The 16,347-nt window shown below is 43.6% G+C and overlaps 1 protein-coding gene across 1 annotated transcript in view; it reads left to right on the top strand.

Annotated features, from left to right (window-relative positions):
- Positions 1-4,538: 4,538 nt before the first annotated feature.
- asic2 (acid-sensing (proton-gated) ion channel 2) overlaps positions 4,539-16,347 on the top strand; it is a 185,561-nt gene continuing 173,752 nt past the window's right edge. Inside the window, exons 1-2 of the mRNA XM_061846817.1 lie at positions 4,539-4,608; positions 6,520-7,139. Of these exons, the coding sequence (XP_061702801.1) occupies positions 6,573-7,139 (567 nt within the window). The 5' untranslated portion in view covers positions 4,539-4,608; positions 6,520-6,572. The remainder of the gene's footprint in view (positions 4,609-6,519; positions 7,140-16,347) is intronic.

Genomic DNA, 16,347 nt, shown 5'->3' with positions numbered 1-16,347 from the left:
TACCCAAATGAAATTATTCACACCGAAAGTGCGCTCACTTCATTTGAACAGAAACACTTCGTAAAGTGGAGCAAGCGGAGACTGGAAACTTTTCCGTGGAGAAATTTGAGTTTATTCAGAGGGCAGCAACAGCAAACGAAGAATATTCAGAATGACAATTTATGGAGAAAAGTATTGTTATTCGGAATACAAGTAGAACACTTTTTTTTTTTTAATACGTCCTGATAATCCTCATAATTGCCTTCATTAATATTTATATCCGCTACCTTTTTCCTCAGTGACATTTTTAGCTTTTGTTTTGAACCTGCACATTCGTCACAAGTTTGATTGACCGAGTGCTAATTGGACGACGCTCAATCAGGCCTTAAATGTTTCCGTGGCGCCCAAAGACCGTTTTAAAGAAACTACGTGGGAATCTTAATAGCTCCTCTTTTTATAAAATCAATCTCATTGTGGTGTTTTGTTCTGAGGTGTGATACCATGTTTCGTTTGTTATCAACGGTGGTTATTTGAGATGTATATTATATTTGCTACGGAGTATGTCCACGTTAAAAAAAAATTGAGGCCACTAGCAATTTAGCTATTTTTCATGTGGTTTTTAGTGTTATTTTACTTGTTAATATCGGTGTATACTTTTTACACTACAGTTGTCAATAACTATATGGCGGTCCACTTTTTGCGGCTTCACTACATCGCATTTTATCGTACTTGCACCACTGATACTACAAATTTGTGTGGAAGACACATTATGGGATCATTTCACACTTAATGAAAGAACCTAAAGTGGAACGGACTTAAGTTTCACAACTACGGGTCGATGTGAACACCACAAGGTGGAATAAATTGTCATCCTTCAACAGAATAAACACACCCTATGTTGCACGCTCAATTGCTTTATGGAATAATCGGCAACAAAATTCAGGAAATCATCACATTCTTAGACGACCTGGAAATGGGTCTTAAAGTAGCCCAAAATGTAAATCCTTGTTTTGTTCCCAAATACATTAAATGTTTAAGTGCTGAAAACATGTGCAAGGAAAGAATATCTTAAACTTGAAAAAAAAAAAAAAAAGAAAAATTTGTGGGTTGGGCACCGATATATATATATATAAAAATATATATATATATATAAAGCCTGGATAAGCAAAAAAAAAACTAAGCATATTTTTGTCATAAAAACATTAAATTTTAAGTCAATCACTTTGCTATATTTTTGGAACTAACGACTCTCAATGGAAAAATACACGCTAAACGCATTGTTCATTTGATGTCTCTGCGATGTCCTATTTCAGACAAATTTAAACTTTTCCTCGCATTTGAAAATCAAATTCAGTTTGCAGAGTTCTGTATTATTAAATTCATCAAAAATTTCACAGCAAATTTGGTTTCTTGCTTATCTAGTGATGACGTTTGGGAAAATATTTACATCGCTTTTTCATGAAAAACGCTCAGCCTATAAAGGTGAAGCAGAGAGTGAACAGTGAACAACAACAACCGTAAACAAAACTTTGTTCATGTGAATTAAGCTCATCAGAAAATATATAAAAAAAAAAAACTTTACAAACAAACTTTTACAATGTCAAAGTAAATCTTTCTAACGTACCTGTGGAATGTTTTCTCACAGCCATGAAACTGGCGATTTAACGCACAGGTCGGCATGGTTGTTTTGGGAGTAGCAAGATGGCGGCTATCTGCTTTTGGCGACTTCAGTTTTGGTGGCCAATGAGCTATTTATTTTATTTTATTTTTTAGATCAGTGGGCTCAATACTTTCTTGACGTCAAGAGGTTTTTGGGTATATACTCTCTGTCCCTCCTTAAAAACACCAAGCGCCCTCTTTCCTTGCAGTGGTGGAATTGCCCCGCTCTCATTCATAATTGACCAAGTTCTATCAGCAAAGTACGCTCACAACTTAAAAAAAAAAAAAAAAAATCCATCTTCCCTGAAGTGCAACCTGTTTTGTTATTAATCCAGCTGTGTTGCGACGCATCACGGGATCCGCGGCACAGCAGGAATCGAGTACATGGCAAAGGCCCCGTTGAGTGGGGGCTGCTGAAGGCTGCAGCTTGACATGCGTGCATCATGGAATCCCCTCACCCCACTTGCAACGTATCACGGTTGACAAGCCCCCCCCCCCCCCACCCGTCCGTTAATGGACCGCTGAATTTGAACGGAAACTGAGTAGCAGCACGACTCTCCGCTACCCTTGTGCTATGCGCATCGCTTCTCGCCTTCGAGATCGATAGGAGATGTGATAGGTTTTTTTTTTGACAGCTGGAGGTGGGATTTTCAGAGTACCCGGGGATACTCCCCGAACATCTGGACGCTCAAAGAAGCTCTCAGCTCTTGACCGTTTTAAACCTTGCTCATACTTTTATTCATTTTTTTGTACAATTTGTTAATTAACACTGCTCTCTTCTGCGGTGTGTTGAATTTATGGCTTGTTTTGCGGAACTTTAACTGGTGAGTGGCTAACATTTAGCTAGCTAACAGCCGGTCAACTCTACGTTCTTATAAGACGACGTTCACATTTCTCGACAAACCAGAAATATCTTTTTAAGGCACGAGCACATTCAATGTCACAGATACTACAGTGTAGAATCTGAGGATGGTGACTCCAAGTGGACAAAAACAATACATGCCCCTCGCGTGCATATTTTCATGAAGCTTTCAAATATAATCCATGCAATTCAATACCGCTTATCCTCACCAGGGTCGCGGATCTGCTGGAGCCAATCCTGGTGACTCTGCGCGAGACTTGGAACTGGTCACCAGCCAATGGCAGTGGACTTCTAAAACTTTCTTATTCTTCTTTTCCTTTCGGCTTGTCCCGTGAGGGGTCACCACAGCGCGTCATCTTTTTCCATCTAAGTCTATCTCGTGCATCCTCCTCTCTAACACCCACTGTCTTCATGTCCTCCTTCATAACATCCAACCTTTTCTTTGGTCTTCCTCTCGCTCTCTTCCCTGGTAGCTCCATCCTCACCACCATTCTACCATTATACTCACTCTCTCGCCTCTGGACATGTCCAAACCATAGAAGGCTGCTCTCTCGAATCTTGTCTCCAAAACAACCAACTTTGGCTGTCCCTCTGTTGAGCTAATTTCTAAATCCGATCCACCCTGCTCACTCCGAGCGAGAACCTCAACATCTTTATTTCTGCCACGTCCAGTTCTGCTTCCTGTTGTTTCTTCAGTGCCACCGTCTAATCTGTACATAATGGCTGGCCTCACATAGAACACCAGACACCTTCCACCAACTGTTCCACCCCTGCTTGGACCAGTTTCTTCACTTCTTGACCACACTCGCCATTGCTCTGTATTATTGAACCCAAGTATTTGAAGTTGTCCACCCTTACTAGCTCTTCTCCCTGGAGCTTAACTCTTCTTTTCACGCACATATACTCTTTTTTTACTTCGGCTAATCTTCATTCCTCTCCTTTCCAGTGCATGTCTCCATCTTTCTAATTGTTCCTCCGCATGCTCCCTGCTTTCACTGCACATCATCATGGTTCAAGGGGAATCCAGTCTAACCTCATCTTTCAGCCTATCCTTTACTACTGCAAACAGGAAGGGGGTCAGAGCGGATCCCTGATGCAGTCCCACCTCCACCTTAAACTTCTACTTCCAAACAGACAAACACACAATTTGCACTCACATTCACACCTACGGGCAACTTTTCAATTAACCTACCACGGATGTGTTTGGGATGTGTGGGAGAAAACCAGAGTACACAGCGAAAACCCAAGCAGAGAACATACAAATTCCACACAGGCGGTGCCAGATTGGACTTTTATTCTACTGTTTGCATTGTTTTAAAATGCACACTAAGGGTTACAGCGCCCCCTGTTGCCATGGCATGTGTGTTACAGTCTGGACATGTGAAAAATGTGCTTTCAAGAATATATATTTTTCAAGTTAAATATGATATATATATGGAAAATTATATTTTGAAAAACTTTCCCTCTTTTTATGACCCCACCTTTCTAGCCCCTCCTGCCCACATCCTCCATACGAAGACTCTCACAGCAAGGATGCTCCCCTCGTATCCTCCCATGTGTGAGTGATGGCGTGCTACCTCTGACCCCCCCCCCCTCCCCAAGTTTCTTTTTTTGGTCTCTCTCGCTCCCTCCTTCCCAACATCACGCCTCACTTCTGCTTCACTTCCCATGTCACCCCCAGCCTCACCCCCCACCCTCCACTCTTCCTTCTCAACAAAACACTTCACCTCCATCACCATGCATCCAAGTCTGCGCCTTGGCCATCTTCCCGTTTCCCGTCCGTCCGCCTTGTGTCTATCCGAGGTGAAGTGTGAGTGAGGGGAGGGAGTAAATCACCCTTCTCTCTTCTCTCTCTCTCTTCTCTCTCTCTCTCTCTCTCCCCCCCTCCCTGCCGTTGACTGGCGCCACCACAGATGAGCAGGAAAGAGGCGGGCGAGCGGATGTAGCCGGTCGGAGGACGACGGGAGGAGTTTGGATGGGCGCGCGTGACTAAACAGTGGCTTTGATCATTAACGGGTCCCCCCCCCCCCCACCCCCCGGCCCTCCCCCGAGCCTCTCCTGTCACACACCGGTGCCGGATGTGGTCCTCGCTAAGCTGAAGACGAAAGGTGCTGGCCGTCAGTTGCGCGCATGGGGGAGTCTGGGAAGCTCGGACATGCGTGTGATGTGTGTTTGGCTGCGAGACTGCATGCGAGAGTGACTGTTTGACTCCCGATCACTCCGGATTTGACTGTGCGCGTATAGGACGGGATGGGAAAAGGGTGTTTGGTGGTGCTTGAAAAATTGGAACGAATGAATTATTTCTATTGAAATTTGTATGCAACTTTTAACTCATCCATGAACATTCCGTTCCATTTTCCAAGCCGCTTATCCTCACAAGGGTGGTGGCATCACCGGAGCCTATCCCCGCAAACTTGGGGCGAAAGGCGGACTGCGCACTGAACCGGTCGCCAGTCAGTCGCAGTGCACATAACATTTTTTAAATGTAGTTTTCCATTTGCGTGACTTTATCATTAAACTTAGTTTTGCATTGAAGTGTAAAATTTTACTTAGTTTTTATTAATAGTTGTATTTATTCAACCTTTTTCATTCAAAGAAAAATCATTTGGTATTTTTTAATGATTAAAATATTTTTACATTTTAACTTGGCTATTTTTCAGCTTTAACTTAGCTTATTTATTTATGTATGTGTATATATACACATATATACTGTGTATATATAAAATTTATTTTTGTATTTTAAAAGAATATTTTGTCAGAGATGTAATATACATATTTTTATGTATATATATATATATATATATATATATATATACATTTATTTTTTTTTACTTTTATGATCTGATTAAATGAGCAACACATGATTTAATTTTATTTAAATTCACGCAATTCATCTGTTTATCATTTTACATTTTCATTTAATTGAATCTATTTTTAAAGAATTTTTATTGTAACAATTTAATTTTACTCAAGTTTAATTTATTTCCAATCATTCAAATTGAGTTTTTAAAACTTTGAATTGTAATTACTTCCGTCCATTTAATGTAGTCCTTCTTATTTAAAATTGTATTTAATTAGTTTTGATTAAAACAAATGTTCATTTTGAAATGTTCTTTAATAATAGTTCCATTTACTTGATTTTATTTATTCATTTTTTAAAAATTGGAATTGTTTTTAAATTTAATTTAAGCCCATTTTAATCTTATTTTTCAATTTGCATTGACTTTTATTTTTTCTAATTGCTTTTTTTTTTTTTTTTTTTTTTTTTTAGAAAATATTCAAATATATTCTTGTAAAAATTGCAATATCTCCAAGGGAAACCCAAAGTCTACTGTGCTGCAGGGGCAGTTCTAGGTTTAAAGGTGCTGAGCTCCCAGACGGGCAGTATGAATTGATGCATTCTAACGCAATTTTAGTCCTTCATTTTTAAAAGAGAAGCACCACACTTTTCGGGAGTTTCGTATAACTTCCTCGCTTTGCTTAATGAGTGATGACGTTAATGGGCATCCAATCAGTTTAGCTTGTCAGTCCCTCCTTACCTTTGATATTAACGCATACACAGGACACACAACAGCTAGCTTCTCTGGTTCCAATCCAAACAAAAGACAGCGAGGCGTTCCCTATCAATCGGAATTGTTTTCTAGCTAGGGGGGGGGGGGAGTCTGCTAACAATGAGCTATGATTACATACAGCAAAAACGAGGAATGGTAATGATTGTGTGTTGGTATGGAGTGGTTGAAATTGTAGATGGAAGAAATGTTCCGTATATCCTGGTTTAAGACCGGTACGGTACTACAGTTATATCAGTAGATATGTTGTCCTGCTTTGTGTCCCGGGGTGGGAGATTTTGCCTGTTGCAAACAGTTTTTGTTCTTCAAATGTTACATTTCAATCAATTATTGTATAGTTCTACAATTTATTAACTTGAAAAAAAAAAAACCCTCAAATTGTGCTAAAAATGGCGATGTGTGTGTGTGTGTGTGTATCTATCTAAATGTTAGCTTACATTTGGGGCGCAGGTGTAGGAGCGGCAGGGAAGAGGCTTCCCGAGGCGACGGAGGCCCCGTGGACGATGGACCTGAAGGAGAGCTGCGGCAGCCGGGAGAGCTCCAGCCTGCGTCCCGGCTCCTGGCGGGCCTTCGCCGTCGGCAGCACCCTGCACGGCCTGCGCTTCGTCTTCCCCTACTCCGGCGGCGGGACGGCGCGGCGCCTCCTGTGGGCGGCGGCGCTGTTGACCTGCACGGCCCTGCTGGCCTTGGAGAGCGCCGAGCGTCTGGCCTACTTCCTCTCCTTCCCGCACGTGACCAGCGTGGACGCGGTGGTGTCGGGCAGCCTGGTCTTTCCCGCCGTCACCGTGTGCAACCTCAACGCCTACCGCTTCGGACGACTGACTCGTAACGACCTCTACCACGCCGGCGAGCTGCTGGCGCTGCTGGACGTGCACTTGAGCGTCCCGCAGCCGCACCTGGCGGAGCCCGACGTGCTGGACTTCCTGCGGGAGCGCGCCAACTTCACGGCGTACAAGCCCAAGACCTTCAGCATGCGGGAGTTTGTAGAGCGCGTCGGACACGACCTGGAGGAGATGATGCTCTACTGCCGCTATCAAGGCCAGGAGTGCAGCCACCGAGACTTCCAAACGGTGAGTGCGCGCTCCTCCGAGGAAAACCAGCTGACAGATTAGTCTCGTCGTTGTGTCCTCCTTAGACTGAAAGCGGATCTTTTCCTCCCACTCTTTCGCCTCCCGGGCTTTGCCTCGCGACCTCTTTGTGGTTTTCCCCCGTCGTCAGCTTTCAGGATTCATTTGTCTCTTAATGCATATTCTGCCAAACCGAAACCCTACCTATGATCTTTTCAACGCCTTCAAGTCGGACCAAAGTCAACACCCACTTGTCGCCGCCCCGGCTGATTGTTAGCCGTCTCGCTTGTTCTGAAATCCTTTTTGTTTTTCGAGTTGTCTGTTTCCTCCGCCGAAAAGTTTTCATAGTCGTTTTGTCTGCTCGTTAGCGCTGGTGTGCAAAAAGTTCTTTGCGAGTTTCTGGAAGACCGACTGGGCACCGGCTATGGTCTAGAATCTGTTAAAGTCAGGTCGGGCTTTAAGATCTGGCACTTTTTTCTGACATTTTCCTTCACTATAATGCTTGAAGATAATAACAGTACGGAGTATGTTTTTTTTTTTTTTTTTGACCTTTGGGTGGTCTGGTTCTGTTGCGTTACATGTTTTCAGACAGGAAATGTAATTGCCTACTGCTCCAAGTACACGTCTACTCCGTAAACGCGTATAGTGCTGCTCAGCCTTGGCTAGCAGATGTCGCAAGTAGCCTTATTCTGAAATCATCGGTTTCAAAAGTGGTTTTCCTCCGCTGAGAGGTTTTTGTGGCGATTTTGTCTGTTAGTTGGTAGTTGGTTACAAAAAAAAAAAAAATAATCCACAAGGTTCTATATAAAAACAAAACATTAAATGGGGAGGGATCAAAGTAGAATGTTGAATTAAAATAAGGCTTCAAGCTTGGGAACATTGAACCCCTCTATTCGGAGTTTACCGTAATTCCCGGCCTACAGTGCACACCTGGTTTTAAGCCTCAACCTGTACATTTGTAAAGGAAATACCTTTTGGTACATACATTAGCTGCAGCTGTGTAAAAGCCGCAAGTACCCACATTGAAACACAATATATTTACAAAGAAAGACGGTACACAGAGAGTTTAACGCTAGCGCTGCGGCGCTAACAGGGCCTGACAGGTAAAAGTCACTTCCTCGGCACATATATTCCACCGGTCTCTTGCTTACCTTTTCCGCTAGAGTGCCCCCTTGCGGCCCTTAGAAAAAAAATTCACAAATTAGTTGCATCACTGCATAAACCGCAGGGTTGAATGCGTGTGGAAAGAAGTCGGAAATTATGCTACCTATTGAATTTTCTTTTTTCCTGTGGACTCCCTCAGCTATTTGCTGAAAAATGTACCCATTTGCAGCTACCTCTATTTCTTCTATGTCTTAATTTAATATGTAAGATCTTGGCTAATAGGGAAGTAGTATTGGTGTTTTTACATTTTATAGCCGACATGCATACCAGAGTATATAATTGTGGCATTTATTTTTAAGGGTAATGTAAAATGTATTTGAAATGTGAAAATGCGTTGTGATCATAATTTGGGGTTAAAAATATTAATTTAAGCAGTTTGGAACATTCAAGGTGGGCGTCAGTTACCCGCCGACTCGTATTCTCTGTACTTTCCTTTCAAGATTGGGTGCTGAGTTGACATTTTTTTTTTTCCCCATTGTGCACTCAATAATGCATAAAGTTGGGAAGAATACTGTGAATTGTTTTGACTTTCTGGTCTGGTTCTGTTGGTTTTTGTTTTACATATATCCTCGGCTCATAATCAGAAGACACGGATGACTTAAATTCATGTACTGTAATTAGGCTGTATAAAAAAAAAATTGAATTGTGCCCCTTCAAATATTTACACGCGACAGTTCAACACACAATGTAAACATTTGACAGATCATGTCATGTGGTTGGCAACCTGTTCAGGGTGTACCTCGCCTCTCACCCAAAGTCACCTGGGATGGGCCCCAGCAGCCCAGTTACCCGAGTGAGGATAAGCGGTAGGGAAAATGAATGGAGGGGTTGGTTTCAATCTGCCCTTTGGAGGCCATTGCTAGGGTACAGGTTTAATCCACAGCTTCTACTGAGCTAGTTTTCAGCTTTGACTCGTTGTGACAGTTGGCTTGCCCTCTTCTGTCGCGGTTAGCCTGCGTAGCCTGGCAAGTCCCCGCTTGTCTCCCCTTAGCGGCCATCTTTGATGTCGTGGGTCGCGTTTGAAACCCCGTTGGAAATCGAGATGACGAGAGGCCACAAGAAGGCCTCGTTCTGCCTCGCCGCCTGTTGCTGCAGCTGCTCCAGGCTTGTCACCTCGCTTTACCGTAGCGATGCACCTTCACCTCCCAGCGGATGCTAAAGAAAAAAATGCCAAAACTAGAGGGGGGGGGGGGGGTGCCTGTCATGGGCGTCATGTGATTTCCCACAGTCTGCACAGACGCTCCGTGTGAGCGTCACCTCACATTATCAACAAATACTTTTGAGACTAAAACGCACGCTAGATTTAGCCGGCCTTTTCTAGTTCTCATATATATTCGATGTGAGCTATCCTCATCAGTTCTTTTGTCAGCTGGTGCCTTGCACATCTGGAATGAATACAACAATCGGGCACCTGCACAGACATTATTCGGAGCTGGGGATCAAGCCGAAAAAAAAGTGCACACATGGCCAAAATTATTCGTGCAATTAAAATAACAGTGGTACATGTATTATAGTTCCGTAATTTCCGGCCTACAGACCGCACCTGCTTATAAGCCTCACCCAGTACATTTGTAAAGGAAATACCATTTGGTACATACATAAGCCAGACCTGTGTAAAAGCCGTGTGTGCCCACATTAAAACACGAGATATTTACAAAGAAAGATGGTACACAGAGTTGTTAAAGTTTTAATACCTTAGCTTAGCTTAACATAGCAACAACATGGTAGCACGATCAGGGATGTTAAAATAGCACAAAACTAAAAAAAAATATACTTAAATCACTGAAATGCGGGGGTAACACGGCAGCAACACGCTAGCACGGTGGTAACGCTACTGTGGTGCTAACAAGGCCAGTTAAAAAAAAAAAAATCACAGGTAAAAATCACTGGGACATGGCAGTAACACAGTAGCAACATGCTACTGCAGCGCTAATGCTAGCGCAGCCCTAAGAGGGCCGGTAAAAAAAAAAAAATACATACTGGTAAAAGTCACTTCCTCGGCACATATATTCCACCAGTCTCACTCTTACCTTTACCAACTAACCCTACATACCTGTACAAAAAAACAGCCGTGCCAGCTACACAGTAGCAACACGGTAGTACAGCACTAGCAGGGCCGGTTGAAAAAACAAAAAAAAAACATACCAGTAAAAATGATTGAGAGACGGGAACACGCTAGCACAACGATAATAGGGCCAGTTAAAAAAACAAAAAACAAAAAAACATACCGGTAAAAGTCACTTGCTCGCCACATTGATTTCACGGTCTCACTATTACCTTTTCCGCTTGAGTGCCCCCTTGCGGCTGTTTGGAAAAAATGCACAAATTAGCCGCAGGGTGGAAAGCATGTGAAAAAAGTCGCCAGAAATTACCGTATGTATTAGTATGTGTGAACACAATCAACAGTTGTCACAACTGCTGACGGTAAGATACTGTTCATATCAAAGGCCTTTACCTGGTTCAAATGGCAGGTTCTTGTGACATACAAAAAAAAAAATGATACTTTTTGAAGAATCGCAGTGGTGAGACCGGCCATGATGTTCGGATTGGAGGCGGTGGCCAAGAAGAGACGACAGGAAGCAGAACTGGAGGTGGCAGAATTGAAGATGTTGAGGTTCTCGCTCGGTGTGAACAGGTTGGATAGGATTAGAAACGAGCTCATTAGAGGGACAGGCCGAAGTTGGATGTTCCGGAGACGAGGTTCGAGAGAGCAGACTTGGATGGTTTGGACATGTCCAGAGGCGAGAGAGTGAGGAAATTGGTAGGAGAATGGTAAGGATGGAGCTACCAGGGAAGAGAGCGAGAGGAAGACCAAAGAAAAGGTTGACGGATGTTGGGATGGAAGAGGATGCACGAGATAAGCTTTGATGAAAAAGATGACACACTGTGGTGACCCCTAACGGGACAAGCCGAAAGGAAAGAAGAAGAAGTTCACTATTTCCGAAACGTCTGCTTGTTTTGCAGTTGAGCTCACTGCCAGCGTACAGAACTCGAAGGATTGCTCATTTTGACTATCTCTGCAGTCACCGTCTGGATCTTTTCAGGTCACTGGTAGTCACACTCGGATTCTATCACGCGGAAGTATCCCGATACCCATTGTGTAGCAACTTTGTGAATGGCCCAATGAGTTGTCGAGATATATTCCACCGCGCGAGCGGTATAATTTCTCTTTCCGACCGAATCCTTCCGAGCCACAAGCGAAAACTGATAAGTCTCCCCGCGGTCCTCGGCAAAATTAACCGCCTGTTAATTCGTTACCGACGCGCTCCGTGGGCGGGGTCCTCTGCCCGTTTTCCTGCCGATCACGTCAGCGCGCCGCAGAGGTGCCGCCATCTGTCAACGGAGTTGGCGTTTTGTTTTGTTTATTTTTCAAGCACCCTGGCAGGAGACATCGCGTCTGAGACCTGCGCCATTTAATGTGCTCTGAGGAGAGGCTGGAAACTGGCCCAGACACACACACACACAATGTGAGGACGACGACGACGATGCAGCTAGCGGTAAACACCAGAGACCCATCGATTTGGCCTGTGGTTTTGTCGAGATCCATATCTCACTTTTTTTATTACATTTTTTTTTTTTTTTTGGGCGTCTGCTTAGTGGACAGCTTCCAAACACACACTGTGAATGAGGTCACGTTCCTGCGGATGTTGGCCGGCATTCATGCGAGCGAAAGAAATGGAGCCCCGTGCGTCTTTCGAAGTGTTAAAACGAGCGCGAACAGAAACATCAAAGCAATTTCCTTTTTAGAAACGTGTGTGCGGTGGCTTTGATTCTTGCCGAAAGCATCAGGTTGTTCCTACTCCGCTCAAGGCCCGTTGGGTGTCGGTGGCACACGTTTTAAACGGATGAAACGCTGCACGCGGAATGCTAAAATCAGCGCTCGCCTCAAAACAAAGTGGTTCGCGGTCTGGGTGTTGGTCTTGTTTTGCTCCTTCAAACCCCGCGCTCGGGTTGGTGGCGTTCCGCTTCCGTCCCCCGGTGCGCGTTTCGAATGGAATTTGACGCGATCAATTTGACAAATCAAGCAAACGACGCTTGCGCTTTATGTCCTGCTGCGCTGGGTTCTGTGTGAAATTCCCAGTTGAACAAATGCCAGATCAACACTTGCGCATCGGATTCGCAAAGCTTTGTTGAAATTCTTTTTTTTTTGAAAGAGACTCCTGCATCATTTCCCGCTGTCACTTTTATTGCTCCTCAAGGAGGAAAGTACTTTACTGATGATGATGATGATGATTATTATTATTGTGAAATATCCTCAGCAAAGGTGACAAGCAACTCTCTTGAGTCTTCTCAAGGACTTCTAAATGTCGAGCCGTCCCACTGGCGGTAACCACCTGTATCCAGCGCCATTGACATCTTTTGGCACCGGCGTCAGGACGATGTTCCTTCTTTGTGTCAACATGACACTTGCCGCGGCACCAAACTCAAGGTCACGTACATTGGAAGGTCAAACTTATTATTTAAAGGGGAAATCCACTGGTTTGCAATAAAAATGTATCCAATAGGTCATGTAATATGTACAGATGCTCAATCCTCTCTCATTTAATAGTGTTTTGAGAAGATTTTTATCGACGGTTATGAATTTTCAGGGGCTCTGGCATTTTTGTGAGTCACATGACCTACGTGCGCGGATGTGACGTTTCGCAACAAAGGCTCGATCACATGGGACCCCGTTTATGCCCAGCGCTGATTTGTCGGATTTATCCTCATCTGATGAAGAAATAGCAGTATCGGTTGATCGGGAAGGCGGAGGAATACTTCCATGCACAGCCGTGAGCGGTTCGGCCACTCGGTTGCTCAAGATTCAGGGTAATACTTCCATACACAGTTGTGAGCAGTACAGCCGTGAGCGGCTCGGCCGCTCGGTCGATCAAGAAGGCAAGCTAATACTTCCATACACAGCCGTGAGCGGCTCGGTTGATCGGGAAGGCGGAGGAATACTTTCATACACCTGTGGATCAACCAAGCCGGGGAGCTGTGCCGCTCACGGCCGTGTATGGAAGTATTCCTCCGTCTTCCCGATCAACCGATACTGCTATTTCTTCATCAGATGAGGATAAATCCGACAAATCAGTGCTGGGCATAAATTTTGTCCCATGTAATAGAGCGTTTTGGAAGGGCACAGAGGTCATGTGACTCACGAAAATGGCAGCGCCCCTGAAAATTCACAATTGTCTATTTAAAAAATCTTCTCAAAACACTATTAAATGAGAGAGGTTTTAACATCACATTGTCAAAATAGCGTACATATCACATGACCCCTTGGGTACATTTTTAATGCAAACCAGTGGATTTCCCCTTTAAGTAAAGTTGCCTTCTGGATGAAATTATTTCTTTTTCTCTCCATCTGGCCGCGTTTGGAAGTGGACTCCTTAATCTGGAATGCCTCAACCGCAGATGGTGGAAGGAATCTTCGAGGGGTATTTTTTTTAAACTATTATTTGATATCAAGCAATGATACCGTGTTGTATATTGTGTTAATCCAATTAGGTGCAAGTGGTGTGTAAAACAAAATGAATTCTTGGGGCCAATCACTTGACACTATCAGGATCCCTCCAGTGACCATTCGCTTCGCATACTTCACCGCTCACAAAACTAATCACTTCACATCACAAGCACTCTCGTGGCCAATCATTGCTGCACACTTTATCTAAGGTGGTCTGCCACATGCAGCAAGACTCCATTCCTTAATTCAGGGGTGCTCAATTGCGATCGTGGGCCGGTGTGCCCCCCCCCCCCCCAAAAAAAAAAGTCAGCCAATGATGCCTCTAAACCGCACGCGCGCAATTGTGCACCGCTGCAAAAATTAATAATAATCCAATGCAAATTGAAAGTATAACAGAGCTATTCATTTTGTGGCATTTTGCAATGTGATTCAATGAGTGAGGGATGACTGGTTGTTACATCCAATGGCACAATTCACATACGTACTTGAAATAAAAATGAAAAGAAGAAGCCACTGGTTTCTTTTAGGCAGCGGACGGAACTTTCCATCATGACTCCTGCTCAGCCACACACTTTACACCCACCCCCCACCCCCACGTTCTTTAAGTCGTACACTCATAATTACAAATGTTACAGTACTTACGCAGCCCATCAATGTGTTTTATAATGACAGCGTCGACCACCGCTGCTTTAGTTAGCAACACAGTCTGGGCAACGTAGAGCAAAGATGAGCTAGACGTGCTGCTTATGTTTACTTTTGATATTAATGGAGAAAATTGAAAAAATAAATGCTGTTGTTTTAAGATGCAATGACTGTCGGAGTATGTGAATAATCGAAGAAAAATTGGTTAAACTGGATGAGATTTTCTCTTTTCCGAGTGGGAAAGGTCTAGACTCAAGCCAAAGTAGAGAGTGCACCTTGGCACATCCTGATCTAGGATGAAAGCACAGACAATACACTGGACAAAAAAGCTAATTCTGTATTTTAAATATAGGAGCCAACATAACATTAACCTTAAAACGGTTTGGGAGCATCATCATCATCATTCCGCGCCCTCCTCTGTCGTCGGTAGCTCGCGAGGGGATGACTGCTTGAAAAGTGGATCTTGGGGTAAAAAAGTCTGGGCACCCCTGCTTTAATCCATCAGAGACTTTGTTATATTCTGCTGTTTTTCTTGATTACTCCAGACATGTTTAACTACATTATGTTTATGGTATTTGTATGGGCACAGCAGTGTGGTTTTGTTTTTTTCTGATGGTAAAGGGAAGGCTTTTATTTGAGGTAAGACAGCAGATTCAACCGTGCTCCCCCGTCATCTCGGTCACATTTGATTGTCCGGCGCAACTTTCCGCGTGCACGTCTTTCCTGGCACGCTTCGTTTACTTTTCTCCGCCAGACTTTACCCGCTGGCCATCGGCCCCGTGTTCCCGGTTCGGCCGACCGTCCCGCAACTAAACGAGACAAATGAGAAGCGGCGATTGCTCGGCACGGGAGGGCCGGCGTCCGCTTCACAAAATTTTGTAGTCTGGGGAGGAAACACGTGCGATGAATTCTAAATTTCTGGCTGCTCTCGCTCTCTCATCTTTGCCGTCGTCCATTCTTCAGAGTGGCAAATTTCAAGGCGCTGTTGAGTGACTAACATTATTGCTGTGCGCTACAAATGTGATTATGAGTATATAATTCGAAGCTGAATGGTGAACAGATTTTCACCTGGACGCGTTCAAAGTGTTGCTTCAAATGAAAACGTGTGACCGGCAGTCTGCTTCAGTCTCCTGGCAATGTTTGGAATAAAAGAGGGATTTAAAATAAAATGGTTGGTTATTGATAGGGAACTAAAAATGTTGTTTGGGTAAATTTTGTTTTAACACAATCCTGATATGCTAAACAAAAAATAAAAATGTAACAAAGTACAGTAAAGTCGTAACTTGTCTATTTTGCATAATTTTCTTGGATGGGTTATGACAAATCACCAATGTATACCTTGATATATTTCTATTAAATTCCCAGGTACTTCTCATAAATCCCCATGGAAAATTTCCAATTTTGACTTATTCCCCATCATTTCTGCTTTCTGTGCTTAGTCTTCGATTTCCATGGAAATATACTGCAAACTTTCTCCCATATGAAACCCTAATTGTAGTCACGAGCTTTTGTACAATGTTCCAACTGACCCTGAATGCACCGTGCTGTCACACAGAAAATGGAAATGAACATTTGTGTGCACGATGATGGACGATGACTGAAGGTTTTTTTTTTTTTTTTCTACCGAGTGATTGCAATCAGCTTTTCATTTCCACTAAGCATGATGGTTCCGCTGGGCTCCCTCTGGGACTTTGCCATTGATTTCGTCGGCCAGTTAAGTATATAAAAATGTTTTCAATGAGTTGCGTTAAAAGCCTCATCTCAATCATCCTGACTAATGAGTATTTTTTTTATGTTCCTCGGCACCGCAGTGTGACCGGTGAACTTTGAAGGGTGAGTTTCACAAACCCCGTCTTGTTTAACAGCATCTTTTATGTCTGCGTGTGGCATGACGGGAGCCTACAAGGTCTAAAAAGTCTATTATCAAGCTCCCTTTTTTTATCACCTGCTCTTTTAATG

The sequence above is a fragment of the Syngnathoides biaculeatus genome, chromosome 16 (genome assembly GCF_019802595.1).
Source record: "Syngnathoides biaculeatus isolate LvHL_M chromosome 16, ASM1980259v1, whole genome shotgun sequence".
NCBI lineage: Eukaryota > Metazoa > Chordata > Actinopteri > Syngnathiformes > Syngnathidae > Syngnathoides > Syngnathoides biaculeatus.
The sequence above is the reverse complement of the archived record's forward strand: the minus strand, read 5'-3'. Positions and strand labels throughout refer to the sequence as shown.